We start from the raw sequence: 24,013 nt of genomic DNA on the forward strand, positions 1-24,013 counted from the left end.
GCCACATGGTCTCGGTAGATAAGCCCTTGGTTGGGTCTTATCTTTTACTCAAATGCGCCGTCTTCTCCCCTTCCCTCTTATTTTAACAATGAGGAGCCGTAACTGCTAAATCACTAAGTGCTCAGTATCACAAGTTGGTGTTACTTTATGCAGGCGAGGCCCTCCTTTCACTTCCCTGCCTTAGCTTTTCTCTCTCAGTGCGTTCAAATGTGTTTCAGAGCCTGAGTCTTTAGGCCCTTGACATAAGTTTAGGCCTCAGGACTGTGAGAGGTGTGGCAGAGGCGGACTTCTCAAGGATGACCGTGTCCGAACAGGCGAGAGCTACGGGGCCTTCGCTCCACCCTGTCCCCCGTTTCTGCACAGTCATTGCTCCCTTGTGTCCCGCTACATGGGGCCATGGGCATCACACACCAGCTTATGGGCCGTCCTCATAATGGACACCAACACCACATCGTAACCAATCTCAACAGAAATCAAGTTCTCCGGCTCAACAGGTAGCCTGTGCCTTCACAGAAGCCCCCAGCTGCTCCACTTCCACTTCAAAAGCCATTTTTAAGTTTTCTTTGCAAGAATTAATTCTTTTCAATAGCAGGGAACAACCTCCAGCAGCTGCAACATTTTCTGTACAACTGCATTAACCAAAATCTGCATCAAAGATCTGGATGACCCTTGCAGGGAAGGTCCCTGATCACTTCTGTCGCTTTTCAACAGGCCTGGGGCCTGCCGGAGGTGCAGCCAGGCTGGGTGGTCTCACCAAGGCGATGGCTGGAGTCCCTCAGTGAACAAAAGAGGCTCTGACACTTGAAAATATCATTTTGTGTTAGAGGAACAGCCTCCCTGGGTAAAGGCTGCACATTCATGGACATGATGGAGGAAAACATGATGTAGGGCGTGTAGAGGAGAGCCTGTGCCATCAGGGAGTACATGGGAGAGGAGGTTAAATGCAGAGAACAGGTCACACTTCACAGCGTTGGCAACCACCACGGTCCTCAGTGGTGCCACCAAACACATTTCTGGCCTCAAAGTTGTGCTGCCCAGCACTGGTCATGCCCGGAGGCATCACCGCCGGCTCCTGACGCACTTCACATCAGAGGGCCAGGGCAGCTCGGCAAAGGAGGCAGCTTTGAGAAGCGTCTTCGGCACTCTGGTTGGATGACAAATCCCCTCAAGGTAACAGCACCTAGAGCTAGCGCTGAGCAGAAGAGTTTACATAAAGCAAGAATTAGCTTGATTATTCAGCCAAGTGGAGCTATCGGCAACGACAGATGCGAGACAAGAAGAGCAAGCACTGGGGGCTTCTGAACACGGTCCAACTCACATCGACTGCCGCAGCCCTCAGGGGGGAAGAGCACTGGAGATTTCTTTCCAATGCTTAACAATACACCGAATGACTCCTGCTGGGGTTAGGAATTGAAAACGGCATGTGTTTTCTTTGCAAGTCTGATATAAGCAGAGGCAAGTTGGGCTCTTAGTTGTTGACAACTTTCTCTTTGTGGGACCCAACACAAAGAACCACGCAGACATTTCAATCCAGCAGAATAACTTTATTTCACAGGGCAAATACATCCAAGAAGTGATTCCAGAGTTGCCCGACAAGTGTCAGCTCCATGATCTGTCAGTGAATGTTCTCCTGATGGCTTGAGGATACAGGCTCTATAGCTAGCGTCCACATTAACTTATTTCTTAGGTTTAGATTTCAAGTGAAATACATTCAGACTTGATCCTGTCAAAGCACTGCTCACAAGTACGTGGTTGAAAGTCACCGAGGAGTTAATTACACAGTTACCTGATTCATATGAAAAGAAAGCAACGCTGCTGCGACCCACAAAACCCTCCCTCTCTCTAGTGCTGCTGCTCGGAGCCTTTTCAGCACACGGCAGGATAATATCCCGTCATTCTTCGGGCCTTCACAGTAAAAACAGTGACTAGAACATACAGCAGCAAAAATCAAGGCAGCATTTAACTGCACATTCCCAGCACGTTTCCCCTCTGCCAGTCTCAGAGTGATTAATAACTGGCCGCTCATACTGGCACCTGTATGAGGGAGTATGGCACACGCCAGCCACCCTTCACGGGAGGTCCAAAGGGACTTGGGCATGATGCAGGTATTTGTGCTTAGTACTGGCAGCTGAACGCCCCATACCCTGTCTGGAGAAGGATGAAAGCTTGCTTAATTTCAACTAGATGTTGTTTTGGTTTTTTAAATATTTAATAAATAAATATGGCTGCTGTCAGTACGAATGGGATGTAGCTCTCAGCCAGCAAGGTCAGAATCTTCTGAGTGCTAGCCTGGCTCTCCTGTGCTGCTTGCCTGGCCGTCCACACTGGGAAGATTCCTGCGCTTTCTTATCTGCATATCTTCATCCTGAAGGAGAAAAAATAAATCAATTAAAAAAAAAAAAGGCACAAATTCATTCCTCAGCATCCTCTCCAAGCTGCATAAAATCTGTCCTCTTCCCCTCCACCTCTTCTTAGTCCACCAATCATTACCAACTGGAGATCAGCCCAGCAAACAAAATCTGCCATCACTCAAAGCACTGAAGCCATCTTACAACCTCACATGGGCAGCTACCCAGGCCAGGGACCTTCCCAAACCGCTCACATGCTCCCACTGAGAAGCTGTTCATGTCCAACACAGCAGGCAGCTTCACCTTTTAAACGTGCTGGCCACTCTAGCCAGCGTAAGAGGGGCAGGGATACGACCCTTCTGAGGTTTGCTTCTCAGGCTGTGGGCCACATCATCTCAAGTCTGGCCTCAGTGCAGGTTTTCCTCAGGGTGGACCTGATGTCCCACAGAATCAAACAAATTTGGTTGGAAGGGACCTCTGGAGGGTACAACACAATTTTCTACTCTAAGCAGGGCTAACTCTAATGCTAGATCTGGTTCTCCAGGGTGTCTGTCTGGTTTTCAAGTATCTGCAAGGATGGAGTTTCCACCACCTCCCTGCACAGCCCACTGCAGTTCTCAGCCATGTTTATCGGGAAATATTTCCCCCTGTACCCAATGAGGATTTCCTTCAGCGCAAGTTGTGTCTGTCACCTCTTGTCTTTTTGCTGTGCATCTCTGCTGCTGTCTTCGCCATAACCACCCAGCAGGCAGCTGCAGACAGCAGTCAGAGCCTCTCTTTGCCTCCTCTCCTCCGAGCTGGAGAAAGCAGCTCGCTCAGCCTCTCCTCGTGCCGTACGCTCTCCAGCCCTGACCCACCTTGTGAGCAAGCCCACGGAGCTGTGTGGCCAGGTTTTAGCCATGGCCAGGTTTTGCCACACACAGCACCACTGTAGATGACTGACCTGAACAGGGTGAGCACGCGTCATTTAGTGTCTGTGCTACACGAAAAGCAAACTTATTTCTGCACACTCCTCCTCAGCAAGTCCCTTCCAGGTGCTTCTCTCAGCATCTTTCCTGACACCTCCACCTCACACCCACCGCACACCATTCACACAGGACTCAGGACACTCAGGACATAGGCACTGCCTGTTTCCAGGGCCATTCGTACCGAGTCGGAGTCTTCTTCAACCTGGTTGCTTATGAAATTGATATAATCATCCTTCTGGTTGTCCAGAATTTCTTCCTCGTACTCAGTCTGGTAGTCTGACTCATCTAAAGAGAGAGGAGAGAAAAAAAACTGGTTTTAACTAGCATTCAGAGAGGCAGGGAAAACTGGAAGAGGAACGATAGCTGTCTCCGTTGAGCACCGGCGCAGGGCAGGGTGACTGCTGGCCAACTCTCCGCAGCTCAGGGAACTGGGACTACTCAAACACAGATATCGGCTCTCCAGCCAGATCACAAAATAAACCATGTCCTGTATGTGAACTGGTGTCCTGGAGCCCTCCAGGATCTAAAGAGCCTATAGCAAGAGCAGCAAACTGCCCGTGCTATTCTGGTGGGCACCGGCTGCCCAGCCCGATGGGACACAAACGCTGGCAATGGGGAGATGCTCCCTGGTGAATGCTCTTCACAGAACAGTTGCTGTCTCCCACCCGTCAGTCCAGACAAGACCTGTAGAACACCTTCAGAAGACATGCCTGTGAGCTACCAGTCCAAACTCCCCTGGACACATCGGTCACAGACTCGCTGGAAACAAGGACTTCCAGGCATAGGGCAAGCTCTTCCTGGTGTGGAGATGATAAATCACGTGTCTCTCAATCTCTGGTCCATGGGGGACAGTGACATTTACACTCCCCTCCTCTCCACAGGGGACAATCACCTGCTCTCTCCGGTAATCCAGCAGATTAACGTAATTTAGGGAAGCTCAAGAGCTGTGCACACTGAGGCACAGCAGTCAGCAGCAGGACATGCCACCAAGCCCCCGGTCCCCAGCACTGAAGCCCGCTCCCAAGGAACGAGATACATCACTGCAGAGTCAATGCCTCTTCCAGCACCTGGAGATCACCTTAGGGTCTGTAAAACAGACAGCAGGAGAGTCACCTGCCAACAGGACTGACTCTCTCCCACATCAACTCAACACTCAGCAAATGTGCCAGGGCAGACGCCCATCATCGGCCCCGGCAGCCGCTGCAGAGCCCCATCCCAACCAAGCATGAAACCAAGGCATGCAGGCAGCGAAACAAAGCAAGTGGCAGATGGCCACCTTCCTTCCACACAGTTTCTGGCACGCAGTTTTTCAGAATGCAAGTTAAGGCATTAAAATGGCAGAAAATCATTTTTGTGTGACACTAGTTTTTCCGCCACTTCCATGACTTAATTCAAGTGTACTTTGTGTAGCTGAAGCAATACCTGTTCTTCAGCCCACTAGTGAAGAAAGTGGCTCGTGTTTCAACCGGATTCTTGATTAAGTATTTCTTTTGGGAACAGTCAATAGCATCTGCTCCACGCTGAAGACAACAGCACAGTCTGTTCCACAGCATTTTCTTCTAACACGATAACTACAACCAACTGCTAGAACATTAGGAGTAAAGACATTTGGTCTTTTTTTTTTATTTTTTAGTATATTTTTTTACTGTGGATCAGAGAATTATCATTAGTTTATACTAAAAACACTACTGATAATCTTTGATAAAACACACCAGAGAAACTGGAAACTCATCTGAACAGCAACAGACAGCACAAACAATAGTTCGAAGTTTACAGCTCCAATAAAACTGACTACCATCAAAACCAAACTCCTTGATTTTCTAAGCACTATTCAGCATTTAACAGGTCTTTATACAGATACAAAAAATAAGAGAGGGGCGTCCCTTTTCACATCCTTCACACAGCCACTCTGGGTGCTGGAGGACTAGGGGGGAAAGGAGAACAGAAGGTGTCTGTCCTGCTGTCCCTAAACATCATCTTCCATTGCCCCGCTCGAGGCTGAGCGTCTGGGGCTCAAGGGGTGACCGCTCCTTTACACTACAAGAACTCCCAGAAGCATCAAGCAGGACCGAGGCCTCGTTGCCCTGCCCGACACCCAAACACTGCAGCTCGAAAATGAGCCAGTAAAGAGGAGACTACGCCACAGAAAGGTACCCACGCCTACCGTTAGCAGGGGGAGCTTATTCACAGCAGGAAGGGCACACTTCTCATGCCAAAGATCTGCTTTGTGATTCTGTAGCTTTTAGCAGTTCTTTTATATATGCCTGATTTCTGCAGGCAACACCACACTTGAAGAAAATCGCTGCTGTGTGGCCTAGAGGGTTTCTGTTTCAGTAACGCTGACAGGCTTCGATGTAAATCAGGGAATCTGGTAGCTCGTTGCAACCTAAGGTGCATTAGTGCTTCTTGATAAAAGTACTTCTTAAGCAGCAAAGATGCAGAGGGTGACCTAGTGCCTGATAATTGTGTCCCTTGAGAGGTTTTGGGATGTCTCCTGCTTCAGCTGTATTGCAAAACCAGCCATTTGACCCACAATTAACATTTCTCTTTCCCACATCTTTTTATCCAAATGACTGTTGCTACAATTGCTCTGCTACATGACTTGATCTCCTTCAGCCATCACGTGCAGCAAGCGTGCTACCTCACCTCACACCGTGAGACCTGGCTGTGGGGACAGCCCGAAGCATCGCTGCTTTGAAAAATGAGACATGAAACCTGCTGTGGGAAATCACCAAAGAGCCTGTGCAACTTTGGTCCGCAGAAATCCCTTGTAGGTGGGAGCGTGACCAGGGATGTGACTGAGCCACCCTTGGAGGATGGCATCTGTGCTCCTCTGGCCACGGCTGCGTAAAATGCAATTACAGCTGAACAAAGACAGAAAATCCCAATCAAGGAAGTGTTTGGGTGCAGAACAGAAACACGGCCACAAATACTGCAGTGGCTCAGCTGTGAAAATGAGCTTCTGTTCTCCTACTGACGCTTCCGCACCTGCTCACCGGCAGTACAGGTACCCCGGGTCCAGCACAGGGCTTCGCCCGACTTCCCTCTACTCACCCCTTCCTGAGGGACAGTCTCCCTTTTTTTTTTAATGGTTTCAATCATTGCTCTCAGTTTGCTCAAGAATGGAGAAGAAACTTCACTGCCCTTTCCCCTCAAAGAAGATATGGCTTCTGACCTGGAGGCTCCCCCAGCCTCTGCCCGTCAGGGCCTTTCATCCTTTGTACTGACATTTCCCCCATCTGGGCTTCCCAGTCAATCAGAACATGATCATTTTCATTTTCTTTCTTTAGAACAAAATTATTGACACAATTTCTCCACCCAGCCTGAGACTTGCGGTATGCTGTCAGGGCAGGCGGAGCATTTCTAAATCCCTGCGGGGAGGCTCCACCAGCCTCTGCCCGTCAGGGCCTTTCATCCTTTGTACTGACATTTCCCCCATCTGGGCTTCCCAGTCATACAGAACATGATCATTTTCATTTTCTTTCTTTAGAACAAAATTATTGACACAATTTCTCCACCCAGCCTGAGACTTGCGGTATGCTGTCAGGGCAGGCGGAGCATTTCTAAATCCCTGCGGTCCGAGATCCCACTCGGGAAGGGATTTCCAGGGAGAAAAAAAGGTTTCACCCTCTTTGACAGTGCTGTTTCACAGTCAGGCTACCAAGGGGCACTCTGTCTTCTTCCTTACATGGGACAAAAGCAGTCAGACCATTTTCACCACCATCACGAGCAGACAAATGCAAAGGCTCACCGGCACGTACGAGGAACCATCTGACAGCCCCAAGGCCGCTGCCAGGGAGGTGTCACCTTCCATCTGAGCTCACCTCGGTACGGACCGCTTCCCCCATAGCTCCAGATAACTCTTCAGCAAAAGCAATGCCATCCCGGAGGCACTGAGGCGATGCCACGTTCAGAGGAATGCCTTTACAGCCACCGCCCACCAAAAGACGGGCAAGGTCCCTGCAGGCAGCGCATGGAGTCACCCACAACATGAATATAAAGGCTCCTTCAAGACACGGTGCCCAGATGTGTGACTCTCTCCTGCCATCCTCCCCCCTCCTCTGGAGTCTCTACAACCAACAGCTTTCAGCAGCCACCAGAAGCACGTGGCACCTGCCCATCCTGTCCCAAGTAGTCCCTGCACAGGCCCTCATTAGCCCAAAATCTGCCATAGCTACTTTCTGAAAGACATGTCCCTTTGTTACACTCGTGTTCACGGCCTCAGCCAGCAGAAAGCAGGTCTTCCTAATGGAAGCGAATAATCAGAAACTATATAAAGGAGGAAGATCTGTCCCAGTACACTGGTTAAATCTTAGCAGGTCTCAGGGCCTATGCCTTAAATAACCATTCTTATTCACAATGGCTGTTTCAACCACATTTGATTAATATTTTCTTCATAAGGCATATGATTGCAATTAGCATTTCAAATTACCACAGGGACATCTCTACAAACAGTCACAGATGGGAGGACTGCTAACTTTAGATTTCCCTCTGCAAGAACAAGAATCGGGAGGAGGGGAGAGACTGTTTATAAGGAGCTCTAGCACTGGTGAAATGCTTGGAGATTTCAGGCCTGCAAAGCTCTGATCCTTTTTGTTAAGTTAGCTTCGGTTACGGCACGTACAGGGAACTGCTGCGCAGGGCACGGCTGAGGCACAAGGCACTCGAGTGCCTTTGTGTAAAGATGCAGGAGCCGTTACCTGTTCCTCATTAGTTCACTAATGCTCCCCGTAATGGGAGCGTACAGAAAGCAATGGAGCCAGTGAGTCACTCCAGATCCTACTCACAACAGCAGGGAAAGCTTTAAATCAGCCTCCTCCCGTCTCAAAAGGACATGGACCAAAGAGCAAAGCCATCGCAAGGACACGGGCCGGCACAAGGGGGGTGAAAGCCTGTCTTTGCAGGAGTTGCCACACGTGCTGTTTCACTCAGATTAGGCTGACTTGAGTAGGGATTACTCCCACCGGGAAACCCTGCCGGACCACACCGGTAACGGGCTGGCAGCGGATGGCTCACTGTGGCAGGAACATCCGACTCCCACCCTCTCCCGGAGGAGGCAGGAGGAGGGGGCACGCAGAAAGGGTCTGGCCCGGGGCACGCTTGGGCACACCCGCAGGCAGAGGCTCTGGATGGAGCGGGGAGACAGCCCACCACTGCCGGCTTTGCTCAGCAGACACCGGAGCCGGCAGCCAGCCCTGAACCGCCACAATTTACAGCATGGGGTGTTAAAAGAAAGCCATTAGACAAGGGACGCAGGAGGAGCGAGCAGCCGTCCCTGCCTCGCCGCCCTTCCCAATGCTTCCGCAGCACCAGCCGGATCACCCGACTCACCGTCTGCCACGGATGCTTTCACAGGCTCGATCCTGGACACGATTTCTGCCAGGTCCGTAAAAGAGGTGGTGGGACAGGTCACGTTCTGAAACACAGCGTTAAGTTTTAGGTATGTTAACAAACGTACACAAAAAATCCGAACACTTTTATCACATAAAAAAAATATTGGACAGACAGAAAGCTCCAGACACATAAATTCTCCACAAGTGCCCCCTCAAAAGCCATCACTCATCAGTGAGTAATTCACAAAACAACTCTCCTGATGCAGGTCTGGTGGCAGAGATGGGATTCCCAAGTGCAAACAGTGGGACAACCTCTAATGGCTCCTTCTCCATCCATGCAGCAAGAAGCGTTATTGAAAATTTAGCAAACTATAGAAAACGCCACAAAGACGAGAACCAGAGGGTCCGGACTCCGTGACAGACAGTGCTCATTTCACTCTCCATCACTGTCACTTTGTAAGAGGGACCGGCTGGGCCAGGTGCAGCCCCCACGGAGCTTTCGCCTTCCCTTGGGAGAAGGAGAAGAGGCCCCAGTGCCCAGGTGGGACACCGCACGTGGCCCAGCCCTGAGCCTGCAGAGCGACGCCATGGGAGGTTGCACGGACAGGCAGGCAGCAGCCCAGGCACCGGGGTGACCAGGACCCACCCGGGGAACCCGGCACGCCGTGGAGCGAGAGGTGCTGCAGCGAGGAAGAGCCTGAGGTACGTGGTCTGCCCACAAGGAGAAATATTTCCCACTCAAATTCCTCTTTTCAATAAACCCTTTCTATTTTTACTCTGTCTCACCCAAGCAGTGGGTTGAATGTTCTCTATTTTGACAAGTTGCCTGCTCCAGTTTCTCCTCTAATAAAACCCAACTTTGGCATTTAAGAACCGTTTTGGTCTTCCCGCATGCCATGCTGTGAGCAGCCCTACCTGCCTCCTCGGGGCCAGGCACGAGGTCACCAGATGGAAACCTGAACACCCCTCACATTGTTTTAAAACCAGTGATTTTAATTAGTACAATAGCACACACCCCCGGAGGAGAGAGATGGGGAAGAGCTGGCAGGGGGCATGTTATTGGCATTGGGCTGCCGGGAATTGCTGACAGCCGTCTTTCTAAACGCCCAGAGCCGTCCACGTGCTTCCAGACAGGGCAGTTTCTCAACACAGGGTTTTTATGAGCAATTCTTTGCTCTTCTGGCGAGAGCACTGATACTATGAATCATACAACCTCCACGGGGGGTCACAGCAGAAGCCCATTAGAGCTGCAGCAGATTGCTCTCAGTTGACCTTTGATCTGTAACTAACTTTTGATGTAATTTAGTGCAGCTAAAGCAAGGTGCGGATCCAGGACGAACAGCTGGTGGGGAGCAGTGGACAGAGAAAAGCCCAGAGGGAATTAAAAGATACCTGTGTGAAATGAAACAGCAGTAGCTTAGGACACACACTTTGAAACATACAGAAGTCGGGACGCTCAGAAGCTCAGTTTGACCATTAAGGAACCGTCAAGAAGGGTGAGTCAGTCCAGCCTCATTTTGAACATCCGACCTGAATGGTCCCAGTGAAGCGTTTGCAGAAGGCTGCTCCCCAGGACAGGGGAAAAAGTATCTACATCTTCATTTTGTGCCGTATGACTAAGCAAGGGATATGCGCAAACTCTGGCCACCAAGCAGACACAGCAATGTTCGAGGCAATCGCCTGTACTCTAAAAACGTGGACTTCTACCAAGCGGACAGCGCTCGGGCAGACACGCGCCAGGCTGTCCTGGGGAGCACAGAGCCGACAGGGACTGGCTTTGGAGGGGACGAAAGTCCAGGGCGCTACACGAACAGCTGAACAAAATCCTGCAGCGACCGTCGCCAAAAGGTGCTTCAGGAAAACCACCTCATGTGCTCCCGCAGACGAGCTGCGAGGACAGATGAGTATGAAGGCAATGGTTAAGTGCGACAGTACCCGCGGGAACATCTGTTACAGTCACTGACATACAGACAATCCTGCATGTGAGCCTGTTAGAGGACGCTTGTTGAGGCAGCTGCACCCCAAAGTCTTAGCACTGAGACTGGAATGCCACTTGTGGGAAATCAGGTGTCTTCCCATGCTCGTCTGATGCTTTGTAAACAGGAATTTGATGTTTAAACACTTCCTCTTACTACCTTTAAGGACAAAACCACGCTCCCATCAGTTAACACGAGGCAAAGAAGTGTCCCAGATTCATCTGAAACCTACTCTAAAACCTTTCTGCTGATATTTTTTTTTCCCAAGGAGGAAAGTATTCTCTTCGGCACAATCTTTATTAAATAAATCAGAGGAGAAAGACAGTTACTATTGTAGCCTGCTAGATTATATTTAGCTTTGACTATGAATAACACTTCAGTAGACAAAACTTCCCCGAGGAGATCCAATTAACGGTATTGTATTATTCTGTGCTGGGGAAGAGTAAGGGTTGTTCAAGTGAAGCTTATGTAAGGTTCCTCTTGTTTGTGTCTTCAGTATTTGCATTTTTGAGAAAAGATAAACAGTGATTGAATGATGAAAGCAAAGGAAAAGTATCTAAATGATTAAATATCTGGAGTTTTCAAGTAAAACTTCAATGCTTACGACATGGAAACAAGATGATAAGAAACCACGCTCTCAGATGTTGAACACTCCAGAAATAGTTGAAGAACTAAAACATAAAGAGCATCAAAACCTTCGCTAATGAAAGGCAAGTTAAAAATATCAGCTGTTATCCCTGGAAGATAGCAGAGCTAAAGGACTTAAGTGACTCTAATGGACTAAGAAAAAAAAAAAAAAAGACAAATACCCCAGTGGGAACTGCAATACTTGTTATTTTGTAGAAATTAAATCTACTGAAACAAAAGTCAGGTGAAAAAAAATCTTGGTTTTTACTGGACTCCAGAGTTTTCAGAGGATGATCTCCTAGGTCCTTGGGAGTACAGCCTGGAACTGAGCCTTAGCATCAATTTGGGGCAATGCACAAAGCCGATGTTTTCCGCTCCATAACCCGGGCAGTTTGTTGAGTCACTCTCCCGAATCCGTTATTTCCATACATCGGTGTCTCAGCAATCAGCACTTTCTGCCTTGTTATCAAGTGCGTACACAGAAATGCCATGACAGGCTATGTCTACAACGAGTACGTGACATATTTGATCTCCAGGACAGTTGAAGGGCCATAAAAACCAGGGTAGATTGTGATAATTGTTCAACATGCTGCTTGATGCACAGCTGTAATATCATGATTTAACTGAAATATTAGCCTGAATTACTGTATCCCATATAACAGGCAATTTTAAAAGAAGTCTTCTTTAAAAGAAGCATTTGTTACAGCAATGAATATGTTTGAGCTTGTTTCAGTTGGTGATAAAAGTTAGAGGATGAAATAGGACATACAACCATTTCTGAGACACACACAGTTTTCTCTCCCTTGACTTCTCCTTATGACTATTAATACACATAAACAAACACATACCAGCTTATAACTAGTCTGAACACAAGGTGTCAGAGGCAGAACGGGGACCCGTCTTCCGCAGCTCAGACTAACGTATCTCCTAGTCCAGGTCATCTTCCCAGTAAGAACAAGCTGATGAGTTTTGGGGCTCCTCAGGCTACTTGGATCTCCAGCTATGTCCCATAAAGCTCAGTCCCTCTGCGCTCCTCCCACAGCCACTCACTCTGCCAGGCAGCTTGGGTGGGATTCGTCTGACGATAGAAGTCATCGGCGCTAGTCCCCCTTGGCTCCCTTCACATGGCCGGGGCCGAGGGTGCCATTCATCTCATCCCAACGGAGCCATTTCCATTTCATCGAGTGACTCACACCCTGCAGAGGCTCATCTCTCCCTGGTGACAAATAGGGGTCTAGGGCAACTAGCTCAGATGTGGGCGTCATCCACCCCTCCTTGCTGAGCTAGTGCCCATCCCTGCAAGTACTGCCCTTCCTCTCCTCTTGCTCACGCCACCTCCCTCGCAGCGAAAGTGCTCTACCACCCATCTCTGGAAGAGCTGCGAATCCTCGATGTCATTTTTCACCTCTGTTGACTTCCTTTAGTGAGGCTCACTACAGTTATGATACATTTTGGCCATCACTTAAAATACTACTGCTCATTTCCCTATCTCTAGAAGATGATAAAGATGAATTACTGGGTAAATCTGAAGCCTTTTGTAGTGCTTGGGTTTTAAATCAGACGAATTCAAAGGAGGGTAAGGATAATAAGCCACTATATTATAATATTGTACCCAAGTCCTCAAAAAGGTGATAACTGTTTCTTAAGAACACGTGAAACTTCCCCGCCAAAAAATTCAGTCAGCCCACTGAGTTATGAACCAACTCTAGAAGCTGACCTCAATCCTTAAACCGTAAAACCAAGAGAATTTTATCCTACTTTTAAGTAGAAATCTTAAAGGGTCTGTAACCACACAGGAACACTATGTAGCCTGTAGATTTACCATAATCAGGCATTTACCAAACGGTACGTTAACTGCTCGGATGTGCTGAAGCAGGCAGAACAAGGTGCGTGAAACCCAGTACCTCGACAGTGCTGCAAGCTTCTGCGGAGCCTTCATGACGGCTCTACGAAATGCCTTTTCTAATAGAGGAGTGAAGAATAAAAGCAACAAAGCAAGAAATCTATGGCTTTGCAGGGATTTTAACTCTTGGCTAAAAACACATCTCCAGCAAGGGTTTAGTTCAGGTTTTCTGGAAGCATCTGAGGACTATTTGAGTCACATCCTGAAAGCCAGCAACGGCTGAGATCAGTGCCAGCGATCCCAATTCACGTCCCCTGTGACGGGGATTGGGCAGCTGGTGGCAGAGCGCCACTGCCCTGGCAGACCAGTTTCTGGTAGCGAGAACAATATCCAGGTACCACCTAAAGTTTGTGGCACAAGAATAAATGAAAAATAATTCTTAAAAGGTTACTTATGCCTACCCAGCATTACTCAAGGAGGCAGTCCACATGTGCGTTCAAGCGATGGGTACAAATGCAGCCCATCACCTGCAACCACAGACCATCCTCTCTCACAGGACCCGCGGGGGCACAGTCACAGCCCCCACTCCAGCGCTCGGTGCGGAAGGCAGCTCAGCCAGCAGCATTTAGTGCCCTCAGGACTGCTGACGCACACAGGGGGGGAGAAGAGAAAGGCGAGTGTGTAAACACGTACACATCAGACGTACGCGTATCAGAAAATGCCGGTTACTGGTGAGCATCCTGCCTTCCTTCGAGGACATTTGTGTTGTGAACGATTCCAGGTTACAAACACGGTATCAATAACCTGTTAGAATCAAACAGGAACAGGAGAGCCACCCTACAGAGCGCTACATCGGTTCCTGGGGTTTCAGAGACCCCATCGTACTTGCTGAGGAAAGGGATGGATCGCTGTCTGGGCACGCATCGGGTATCAGGGATGGACAGGCAGACATTGGGCTTGGGCTCTGGCAGAGCACACTTTGGCCACACTTGTACCTGATGATCACAGAAGTTGAGGAGCTCATTCATCCAGGCTATGGTTCAAGGAAAGAAGTTTCTGAAAAACTGATCATACCTTTTCTCGCCCAAAATACAGTTTTAACTAGTAGATGCATGCTCACAGTAAGGACTTGAGGCAGCTGATCGCTCTCCTTCATATAGGAGAACGATCTGTTCTGCCCAGTTTCTGGGCAGTACGCAATCTGGCGTGCATCAAGTAGCTCTTGCAGAATAGTGCGTTTAAACTGAACACTTACATCAGTTTTGGATTTGCAAGTCTCTTGTCTGTCTCTTAGCATCTTGTCGAGGACTCCACTCCTGCACCACACATTAAATACTGTTTTCCCGTGCTGATATCCCACTTCCTGGAAAAAAGAGAGTCGGGGGGAAAAAAGTGATTAATAGCTAAAAAACCATTATGTCACATCTTTTGCAAATCAGTAGGAAATCTAGAGGTCTACCCCAAAGCCAGGATGTACTTTTGCTACCTTCCAGCCTCAGCTACATAAGCTGTTCGGCCTAAGAATCAGGGGAACGATTCAGCAAACAAGGTGCTATTTTAAGTCCAAATGCTAACTTGACTTTTGACCCCACAGAATGCGATGAAAAGTGCCACCTGACACAACTATTTTTACAGCAGTGGCTTCAAGCAGGCTGTTCACAGAATAATGCCATATAAAGAGAAGCTTAGGACGCGTACGTATATGCCCTTCCAGTACTGGCTCTTCCTTTGGAAGAAGGTAAGACCACAGATTAATTTGTGTCTTCTCCCCTCTTGGCTCAAGAACAGCCAAGAAAAGAAAACTTTTCTAGTGAAGAAAAATTACCATAGGGCCCCCGGTTCCAAAATCTCTTGCAATGAGTTAAGCCAGACAGCACTGAACATGCAAGCGTCAAGTTTGCTGGGGCAGAAATGATGGTACGTGGACAACACCAAACCCACAAGCTCCACGTTCCTCTAGTTTAAAAGTATAAAGTAATTTGCGCTTGGAATAATAACGTGGCACTGCGTCATTAGCATGGAAACAACTGGAAAAAATCAACCGAATTGCTCCAAGTCTTACTCTTTTTCTAACAAGGCAGTAGAAATGGTGTTGAAAAATCAAATTGAAAGGACAGGGCAACAGGTGTCAGGAGCCGTGGATCCTATTTCCAGCTCTCGCACTGGCAGCACACACTAAACCTCAGGCTTGCGTGGCAACTCCGAGTGCTGGAAGCAGCCCTGGCTGAGCTGGTATTGTCCCTCCTCTGGTTTTTGGACCAGGGTTCAAAGCACGGGAGGCACTCAGGCTGGAATTCACCTCTCGTCATCTATCGTAGCTCCTCAGCCCAGGGTGGATGCGATTACTCAGGAGGAAAAGGGACCTGACAGATCTACAGCCGGCTGGGTCTGATCCAAAATAACTGCGAGAACCTGAGCTTCGGGGAATGACATGCAGCTGACTTACCTAGGCGGATACAGAAGAGGGCTTTTGACAAGAAGAGGGGATTTTTGTTCTTTAGAACGTGCTGAATGGTTATATGGTGCCCATTTCTATTTTCTGTAAAATCCAGGTACATAGCTGAAATAAAAAACCCCACTACTTCATAGCCTGCAACGGTAAAGGAATGCCTAGGATGCCCTTTCCTTCAAGGTCAGCACAGTTTAAAGCCTCCCTGTGGACAGAAGTTATTTGGCTACACTGCAGGGAATGAAAATCCAGGAGGGTGCTGCCCCTCCATACCTGCAGTGTCTCGTGCCAGGAACTTGCCCACAGAAAGTGACATCTTTGAGAAACTGCACTTTTCTCAAGTTTTATTCTGCTGAGAAAAATTTGCCTGGCTTCTTTAAATCTCTTTAATGACACCAAATTGGACAGAGACAGAACAATGATTTGACAGCTTACTATCTGTTACTGTGATGAACTACCAGACCCGTTCATCAAGGTTTTCAAAATGGCCAGGGCGCTCCATCTAGCGAAGAATTATTATTTATCACCAAAGTCTTAGATCCACCGTTGGCAGACAGCACTGCCCAGGAGCTGAGACGCACCAAATATCCTTGAGAAAATATTTATATTGGGGAAATCAGATGGTGGTTTGGAATAGCTGCTGTTTGGTCCTAAGGACTCTCTCAAATGCGAATCTGCAGGGCTTAATGGTATTACTGGTTTTGTTTAGTATTGATAAGACAGTATCAGAGAAATTAACCTGCAGCCTAATGAGTATTGTAGGTTCTCACTGTATCTATAAATGAGATCAACTTAAAGGAAGAGTGGTGGGGTTTTTTTTTCCAGACTAGAGAGCAAAGCTATGCAGAAACACCTGAAGATGGAAGATGCTCGCATGGCTGAAGCAGGCAAAGAATGGAAAGAGACAGTAAAATAATTTCCTTGACAAGAGCCAACGAGCCAGAATTGCTATCATTACCTCAACCTGGGCAGAGAGGTTTTGGTTCTGAATGTTGAATTATGTCACTGAGACAATTCAACTGCGCATCTGGAGTCAGTTCTTCCCGTGCTGGTTTCTGACAGACAAACAAAACTAAATCCCAGGGACGTGTAACCTGGTACTGCCCTTTTGTAACCTGGTACTGCCCTTTTTACAGCGTCCTTCCACTGACATTGGTGCCATTTTCCTGACACTCTATCAGGTGCGGAGGAATTGTGGATGATATGTTTTATTAATAGAAGCGTTGAAACGTTAACCGAGCCAGATATTTTAGCATGTTGCCCTCCATTTCAGTGATTCACGGCCTCCCCTACAGACTTCAAATCTTTCATGTGACAACAAGCTACATAATGAAGGGAGAGAAATGACACCATTTGACAAACCCCAACTGCCCAAAGCAGCTCAGACGCCCAAGAGTTTTTACCAAGCAGCTGAGCAAGAATTGTCATGAAACAGAGCGAGGCAACTGATCCATTCACAGGTCATTATATAATCAAGATCACTAACTAGATTTCGGCTGTTAATCCAATCTCACAGTCATAATATCATTCCACAGCATTATTTAGCGTCAGTTATTCACTCCGCCAGCTGAATTCTCTTACTCTGCAACAGCTTAGCACCACAAACCAGCAGATTTCCGTGGAACAGCAATATGGGGGAACTGCCTTCCCCAGGATGCACTTACACAGATTTCATCGAATTTCCCGAAGTCCAGGGTTCTGTATCGGTCAATGGGTGGCCGGATATACTCGCAGTAATCGCTGTTCTTCACCATCTCCAGCTGCCGCACACAGCACACGTACGCAAGCCGCGTCTGGATCTCTGCCATATTCAGCACCTGCCAACCAGGCCAGACACACCAATCGCGATTAATTCAGAAATTCCATTTCAGAATACGTTCTGTTTTCATAATGGAGGAAAAGCAAGTTATCTATCAATTTTTTTTTCCAAGAGCACACAGAAGCCTGCCGAAGCCTTCACACATCAGCAGCTCCATCTGTTTCCCATGCAGTGTGGACAGCTAGCCGATGAGTCTCCACAATCCACAGCAGAAAGGGAATTGCCTTCAAACATATTTCTGCAGTTCAAGGTTGAATTGAGTCTTTCATTCCAAGATATAGTGGTACCTTAAGAGAGAGATCTGTGCTGAGGTGAGAGGGGCACAGTGATCCTTCAAGGCAGAAATCGATTATGATCTTTGCAGTACCTGGGCAGAGGTTTCGCAGAATGGCTGAGGTTGGCAGGGACCTCCCGAGATCGTCTAGTCCAACCCTCCTGGCTCAAGCAGGGTCAGCTGGGGCAGGTTGTCCAAGACCATGTCCAGCTGAGTTTTGAGTATCTCCACAGATGGAGACTCTACAATGTCTCTGGTTGGCCAGTGTTTCACCACCCCCAGTAGAAAAAGCGTTTTCTGGTGTTCAGAAGGAATCCCATGTTTTCACGTGTGCCTATTGCCATTTGGGCACTTGTAATATTTCCCTGGGCACTACTGAGAAGAGTCAGGGTCCTCCATTTTCCCCCCGCCAAACGCTCCCACTACATGCTGGGAGCAGCATGGTCAACTCTGCCAAGGCACAGCAGGGCACTCCACAGCTGCACCAACTCCAGAAGGCCACTTCTCAGGGACACCAGACCTTTTCAGGGAAGGGAGTTATCACAGAGGAAAAACTTTACATTACAGAGCAGTACCTGCAGCTTGTAGTATTTTCCCTAACTTTGGGAAGCACAAACAAGTATTTTACTTCTAACTCCAACAGAGGAATGTGTTAATTGTAGTTGGGAGGGAAGAAGAAAAAACAGCATTCACTTGGGGGACAGCTGCAGAGCCAGATAATTTAGGAAATGCAGAAGAACAAGTAACAGAGTTGGCCTGACTGCGTGCAACAAGAAAAAAAAAAATCATACTCTGCAGCCCAGTGTTTATCAGTAGTAGTAATGTTAATTACTGCCTAGTGCTAAAATCTCCCTAAATCAACAGTTCAGAGACATAAAGGATAGAAACACTGAATTACTTTCATTGGTAAAGTTTCCAAATTCTAAATATATGCAGTCAGAATTACTGCACCTCTAAGAAAAGGTTTCATTGCTCTAACAATTCTACCATCCCCTTCCCAGACTGGGGCTCCACCCTCTCCCATCTCACTACCTTTCCTTTGGTGTCAGGGCACTGCCCAGCTTGTTTTGCCCATAAGTAAGAGCCCAAACCGAAGAAACGAGACAGTCTGTCACCAGGCTTGCTCCCTGAATGAACAAGGGGAAGCTTCCAGCTCCGTACATAAAAAGAGCTGCCATGTTAATATAGTCTGCAATACCTTGATTTTCTCGGCCAGTGGATTCCACCTCTTCCAGAGCAGCCACCATCCAGACAAGCAGTCACCGTAGTTGGTGAGGTCTGTCTCATCCCGGCTTCCCACATCGATCGCGATCACCACCTTTGCGCCCATGGACCTCGCAACATCAGCTAGGAGAGAAGGTCGTATCAGTACCAGTGCTGCCAACCCTGGTGCTGCTCAACCAAAGCTTACATACAGACTGCTAGAGAGTATATAACCTGACATCGTACCTACCACGAGTGCCTCTGGACAGCCTCAGGTATAAACATTTGCAGCAACTCTGCCGAGAGACCATTTCCCCAGGGAGGCTCCTACCCCACCTGCTCCATTTTAACGGAGAGACCCCAGCGTGCTGCCCGCTCCGCACCGACCGAGCCCCTGCATAACCTCAGGGTGAGTTCCCATTGCTGAACTGCTGGTAAACACCACTTATGGGGTATGTTTTCCCCCGGATCGGCAGGATGACCTGCCTCTCTCCAAGGCCATGCTGTCACCAGAACCAACGTGAAGGCAGCAGCAAAACTGTACGGCAGGGAGCAGGGGAGAGGAGGTGGGACCCACACAGCTCGGGTCCACAGTTACACCACATCAGGTATAACGTGAAAGAGCATGTTAAACCCACATTAATTCTACCTCGTGCAGCATTTCTCATAAGAACAAAAGATCTGGGGGACCTGTAGAGAGAACAAGTGGCAGTGGCCTTAAAGAGGAGAGTCAGCAGTGCAGGTGTCAGCCCTGCAGAGAGAAAGTAATAAAGGAAAGGAGCAGCACGGGAACAGACAGCAAGGAGAGGCTGGGAGGATTTCAGTCTAAGAAAAGCTTTGGGATCCAAAAGGAAGATTCATATTTGGAAGTGGGAGAGACATGAGGCAACGCTTCCTACTTCAAGGTCAGTAAGAGGACTAGCTGCAGCCTTTGGATACGGGCGAGGATTTAGGGAGGTGCCAAGGGAGGGAAGGGAAGGACATGTACCTCACAGAATGAATTTATATTTCTTCCACACCCCCAGAGTCCAAGATAGTTGCAGTTTCCAGAACAGTTATGCGTAGGAAAACCACAGCTCTGAAGAGCCAATTTAGATGCTTAATTTAGACACTTATTTAAATCAGAGCTGTTCTGTGACTTGGATTTATATTCCTGGGCTCGTTCAGTCTAGTGTATCTTTTCCACCCAGTGTCACCTGCATGTGTGCTCTTTGCCCTCTCCAATATGTGCAGGTGGAAAAGGTGCCTTGGTTTGCAATTCATACTTTCGCTTACAGACACAAACAGAGAACGTCAGATGCAGATTTTGGGGGTCTATTTTGTGTTATTTCCAGTTCTGGTGTATAGGCAAATACAGCCCTGATGGAAAAATATAGTCTGGGTTCGTCTTGAACATGTAAATGATTTAGGTTGCTCAGATGCGGAGTCTCTAGCTTAGATTCCTTCCCCTTCATTTGTACACAATTATAGTCGCAAACTGCAGTGAGACCACATGTCTCTCTTCTACCTTGGCCACCCTCCGGAGCCACCTGCCTTCCAATGCTTTCTGACTACGATGACATCCCTGACATAAACCACATCCCAAACACACGCAAGTGAATTCACACACCCTGGACCCTTTTGGGTTCAGTCCTCAGGACACCCCAAACTCCACATCGCTCTTTTGAACGCCACGTGATTCCACCTCTGCCATGTGCTAGCAGCTAACCAAGACACCGATGCCTGTCAGCTGAACCCTTCAGGCTCTGGGTGACACCAGTCTGAACAATGAAGAGTTAGTGCTGTTGCTTTCTCTGAATTATTTCTAATTCAACTGATACAGTCTGTCTTTGAGTTTCTTTTCAAAAAGTATGTTTGCAGTTTAATTCCTGCTCTCTCCTTTCAGTGAGCACTAAAAGAAATTCAAAATTGGCTTGGAATTATATGTTTAGAATATGTCTATTAGGAAATACTTCATAACAAAAAATAGTCTTAATAAAGCCATGATAAAGCAAAAACCTAGGAAACTTGAGAACAATGACTCCTGGTAACCATCATGACATTAAAGGTGTCTGCAATATTTCTCCTTGTTTCCTTTTTTGGAGGAGGACAAAGTTTTGCAGGCTGTTTGACGGGCTGTGTTCTCGGTAACTTCTTCCCAACTGATCTGTGCACCTACCAGGAAGATTGTTGATATAACCTCCATCCATTAAGAGATGCCCATCCTTCGGGTCACAGAGAGGAGGCATATACCCAGAGAGGGACATGCTGGCACGGACATACCGCCACAGAGAGCCTGCAGGAATGAGAGGGAGGGAATGGCAACAGCATTAATTACTGCCACAGAGCTGGGGTAGGCTTTTGCACTCATTAAAATAATCGGGAGACAGATGCTTTCCTGAGAATACCGTTAGAAAGTTATTAAAGCAGTTTATTATTTTCTATACCATAATCCTGGCTAGGGGGGGAAAAAAAAAAAGGCTATTCAGACATACTATCAGGCAAAGGCCTTAGAAATCACAGTTTTAAGCCCATGCCTCATATTTATTGCCTTCAAGGAGATTTCAGCATATGCCTGACTGCGGGGATCGTCTTTAGTGCTTTGTTGAGCTTACACTGATAAGGAAAGGAAAAGGCTTCTCCTGGGGACAAAGGGATAGAAAGAATAAGCAGACTGAAGTGCAGCTAAAGCCATTATGTTCTACAGAGATCCACAAAAAACAGACTTTTAGCAGGAGCTGAACATGAAAAATATATGCTGTAGAAGCCCAAAAATTCTGTTTTCCCTGCTCTGAAATAAGCAAACATTTTCACTTGTAAAACCAGTGGGAGAACATGGTGGCGATCTATCTCTTCTTAAGACATTCCGTCAATAGTGCCGTAAGGAAGAAAGTTATCAACTTTTAAGCTGTTAGAAAGTTTAATCAAGTAGGAATTGATTGGATCTGTTTCCTGTAAAACATTCTGCTTTAAGGCTCTTATTTACTCGTTTCTCTCTTAACATTTCCATCAGCTGAATTGAGAAGACGCTGCATTTCCAAAGAGGCCAAGAGTCTCATCGGAGAAGTGACGATTTTTTCTTTAAAATATCAAAAATAAGTAAGACTTGCAGTGTTAGCTCACTTCTCAGTAATTAACTACTTGGTGCTTCAAACAGCACCTCTTTCCAGCAAACTGGGAAATGATTTTTTTCTTTTCTCTTTAAAATATATAACAGTTCTGTTTCTAATTATAACCTAAGCACTCCTACTCTTTAGCACAGGTCAATGCTGGCAGATTTGGGTTTTATTATTAATAGTTTTAGCTGAGTTGGAACTTCCGCTCAAGGAAAATGCTGACTTCTTGTGCTACACCCCACAGATGAAACCAAGATGGGCAACTGCAGCAGCTGGGAACTTCCTTCCTCTCCTTTCAGTGAATTCTGGAGACAACCATAACCATTCTCCCGCTGATTTCTATCCTTATATTAAACTTCCACGGGGACAAGCAGCTGGATGGAAGTGAGTTTCCTGACCGAAGCTGGCTTAACCTGCTGCAGAACAGGAACACAAAACCTCTAAGAAAGGTTAATCCTTTGCTTGTTTTAGCTCCCTTAGTTGTCCTCGGTGTCAGTATAATTTAGCGGTTCTGTAACCCACACCCTAACGGCAGGAAGGGAGAGTCTTACCTGTGCCAGCTCAAAAGACAAAACATCAGAGACGTGGCAGCAAAGGCTTCAGCTACCCACGGGGTAGCTGGTAGGCTTCTACTTTCTTCACTGAAGCCTGAGTCACTGCACCATTACCCCAAATAGACAAAAGCTAAAGCAAGTGTCCCACAGGGCTGCCACCACGTCCTGACAGCAGAGCAGACAGCTCGGATCTTTTTCCTCTGTTCAGTCAGTAAATTACATTACAGTTTTCCACCAGAGAAATAAAGAGGACTGGACACAAATGAGAACCTAACCCAGCCTCTGCTTCAGGCACAGGAGTCTCTTTATTGGGAAAACGGCTTCATTTATGGGGAATTTGAATCTTAAAAGGTTTTGTTGCATTAGTTCTGATTTATGGCTAACACACCTGCACTTCATGGGATGTTTTAAGGAAACAGAATGGTGTCAGTGGACCCATTTTCTCTCTAAACAGTGAATACAGCATCTCATTTAATTTCTTCCCAACAGGTCTGTTCCTTGTTGTCTGCGTACCACCACAGTTTGGTGCTCAGCAAATAACAGAGAAGGGAGAAGCAAAAGGAAAAACAAATTTAAAGGCAAGGAAAATTCCGGGAACAAGGGGTGACACAAAGTCTCACATCATTATTTATGATCTGCCACCGGAAAGGCTGCCTACACACTCACCGTCTGTGTGGACCCTCATTGCTGAGGCAGTGATGTCGGTTGTGATCGTGAAGTAAGGAATCCACAGATCCTGCAACAGAGGAAGTCCCAATTTTACTAAATCTGTAACCTTGCACTTAAACTAAAACCCATGCCTAACACAAACCAAAGCAACAACCTCTGTAGACAGAGCTGTAGACACAAACACCTGCATGGATGGAGAAAAACCCGTCAGCCCTGTGTTTAAGTTCATAAATTTGTTTCTTATGCAAACATTTCATGCAGAACCAAGGCAGATAAAAATCCTTCTTTCCTTTTCTTAATAGCAAGAAATACTTGTTCCACAAAACTGTCCAGCATACAGAGCAGCACAGAAACCTCATCACTCAAACCAGGAGTTCACCTTCTTTCTGGTATCTGTTGTTCTTTCAGATGAAGTGTGGGGGTCTGTTGATAACTCTCATCTGAAGAGATCCCTAGGCTGTTTATTGCTGGAGGACAACGTGAAGGGAAGGCCCACCTTTTACGTATTCAGCTTTTATCCTGTTCACTGAATACCTGCTGCTTTTGTCCTCCCCTGGAGACATGGCAGTAAGCTAGAAAGACCTCTGATCTCACCCAGTACGGTCATTCTTGCATTTCACCCAACTGTTTCCACTCAAGGTGTTCGTTCATCCACTACACAGAGCAAGTCTTCCATAATCAGATTCACCGTGCATGAGCATGCAACTACTCAGTTCCCCGTGAACCCAACCTAAGACTGTAGCGGGCAGCATCTTCCTTGCCTCAGTTCCTGAGACACCAGAGCCCAAGACAAAGAAAGGGAAGAACATGAGTCATGGCCTCTTGACTAAAAGACTTTCAATGAAGCTAGTCATT

General features: G+C 47.4%; 1 protein-coding gene across 1 annotated transcript in view; it reads right to left on the reverse strand.

Annotated features, from left to right (window-relative positions):
- Nucleotides 1–1,531: 1,531 nt before the first annotated feature.
- The window catches only part of PNPLA7 (patatin-like phospholipase domain containing 7), a 129,714-nt gene continuing 107,232 nt past the window's right edge, over nt 1,532–24,013 (reverse strand). The window contains exons 28-35 of the mRNA XM_009326364.1: nt 23,156–23,225; nt 20,999–21,115; nt 18,836–18,984; nt 17,209–17,361; nt 14,351–14,458; nt 8,648–8,732; nt 3,498–3,601; nt 1,532–2,365 (exon numbers count right to left, since the gene is read on the reverse strand). Coding sequence (XP_009324639.1) covers nt 2,285–2,365; nt 3,498–3,601; nt 8,648–8,732; nt 14,351–14,458; nt 17,209–17,361; nt 18,836–18,984; nt 20,999–21,115; nt 23,156–23,225 — 867 coding nt within the window. The 3' untranslated portion in view covers nt 1,532–2,284. The remainder of the gene's footprint in view (nt 2,366–3,497; nt 3,602–8,647; nt 8,733–14,350; nt 14,459–17,208; nt 17,362–18,835; nt 18,985–20,998; nt 21,116–23,155; nt 23,226–24,013) is intronic.

This window comes from Pygoscelis adeliae, unplaced genomic scaffold, assembly GCF_000699105.1.
Source record: "Pygoscelis adeliae isolate BGI_AS28 unplaced genomic scaffold, ASM69910v1 Scaffold436, whole genome shotgun sequence".
In the NCBI taxonomy this organism is placed as follows: Eukaryota; Metazoa; Chordata; class Aves; order Sphenisciformes; family Spheniscidae; genus Pygoscelis; species Pygoscelis adeliae.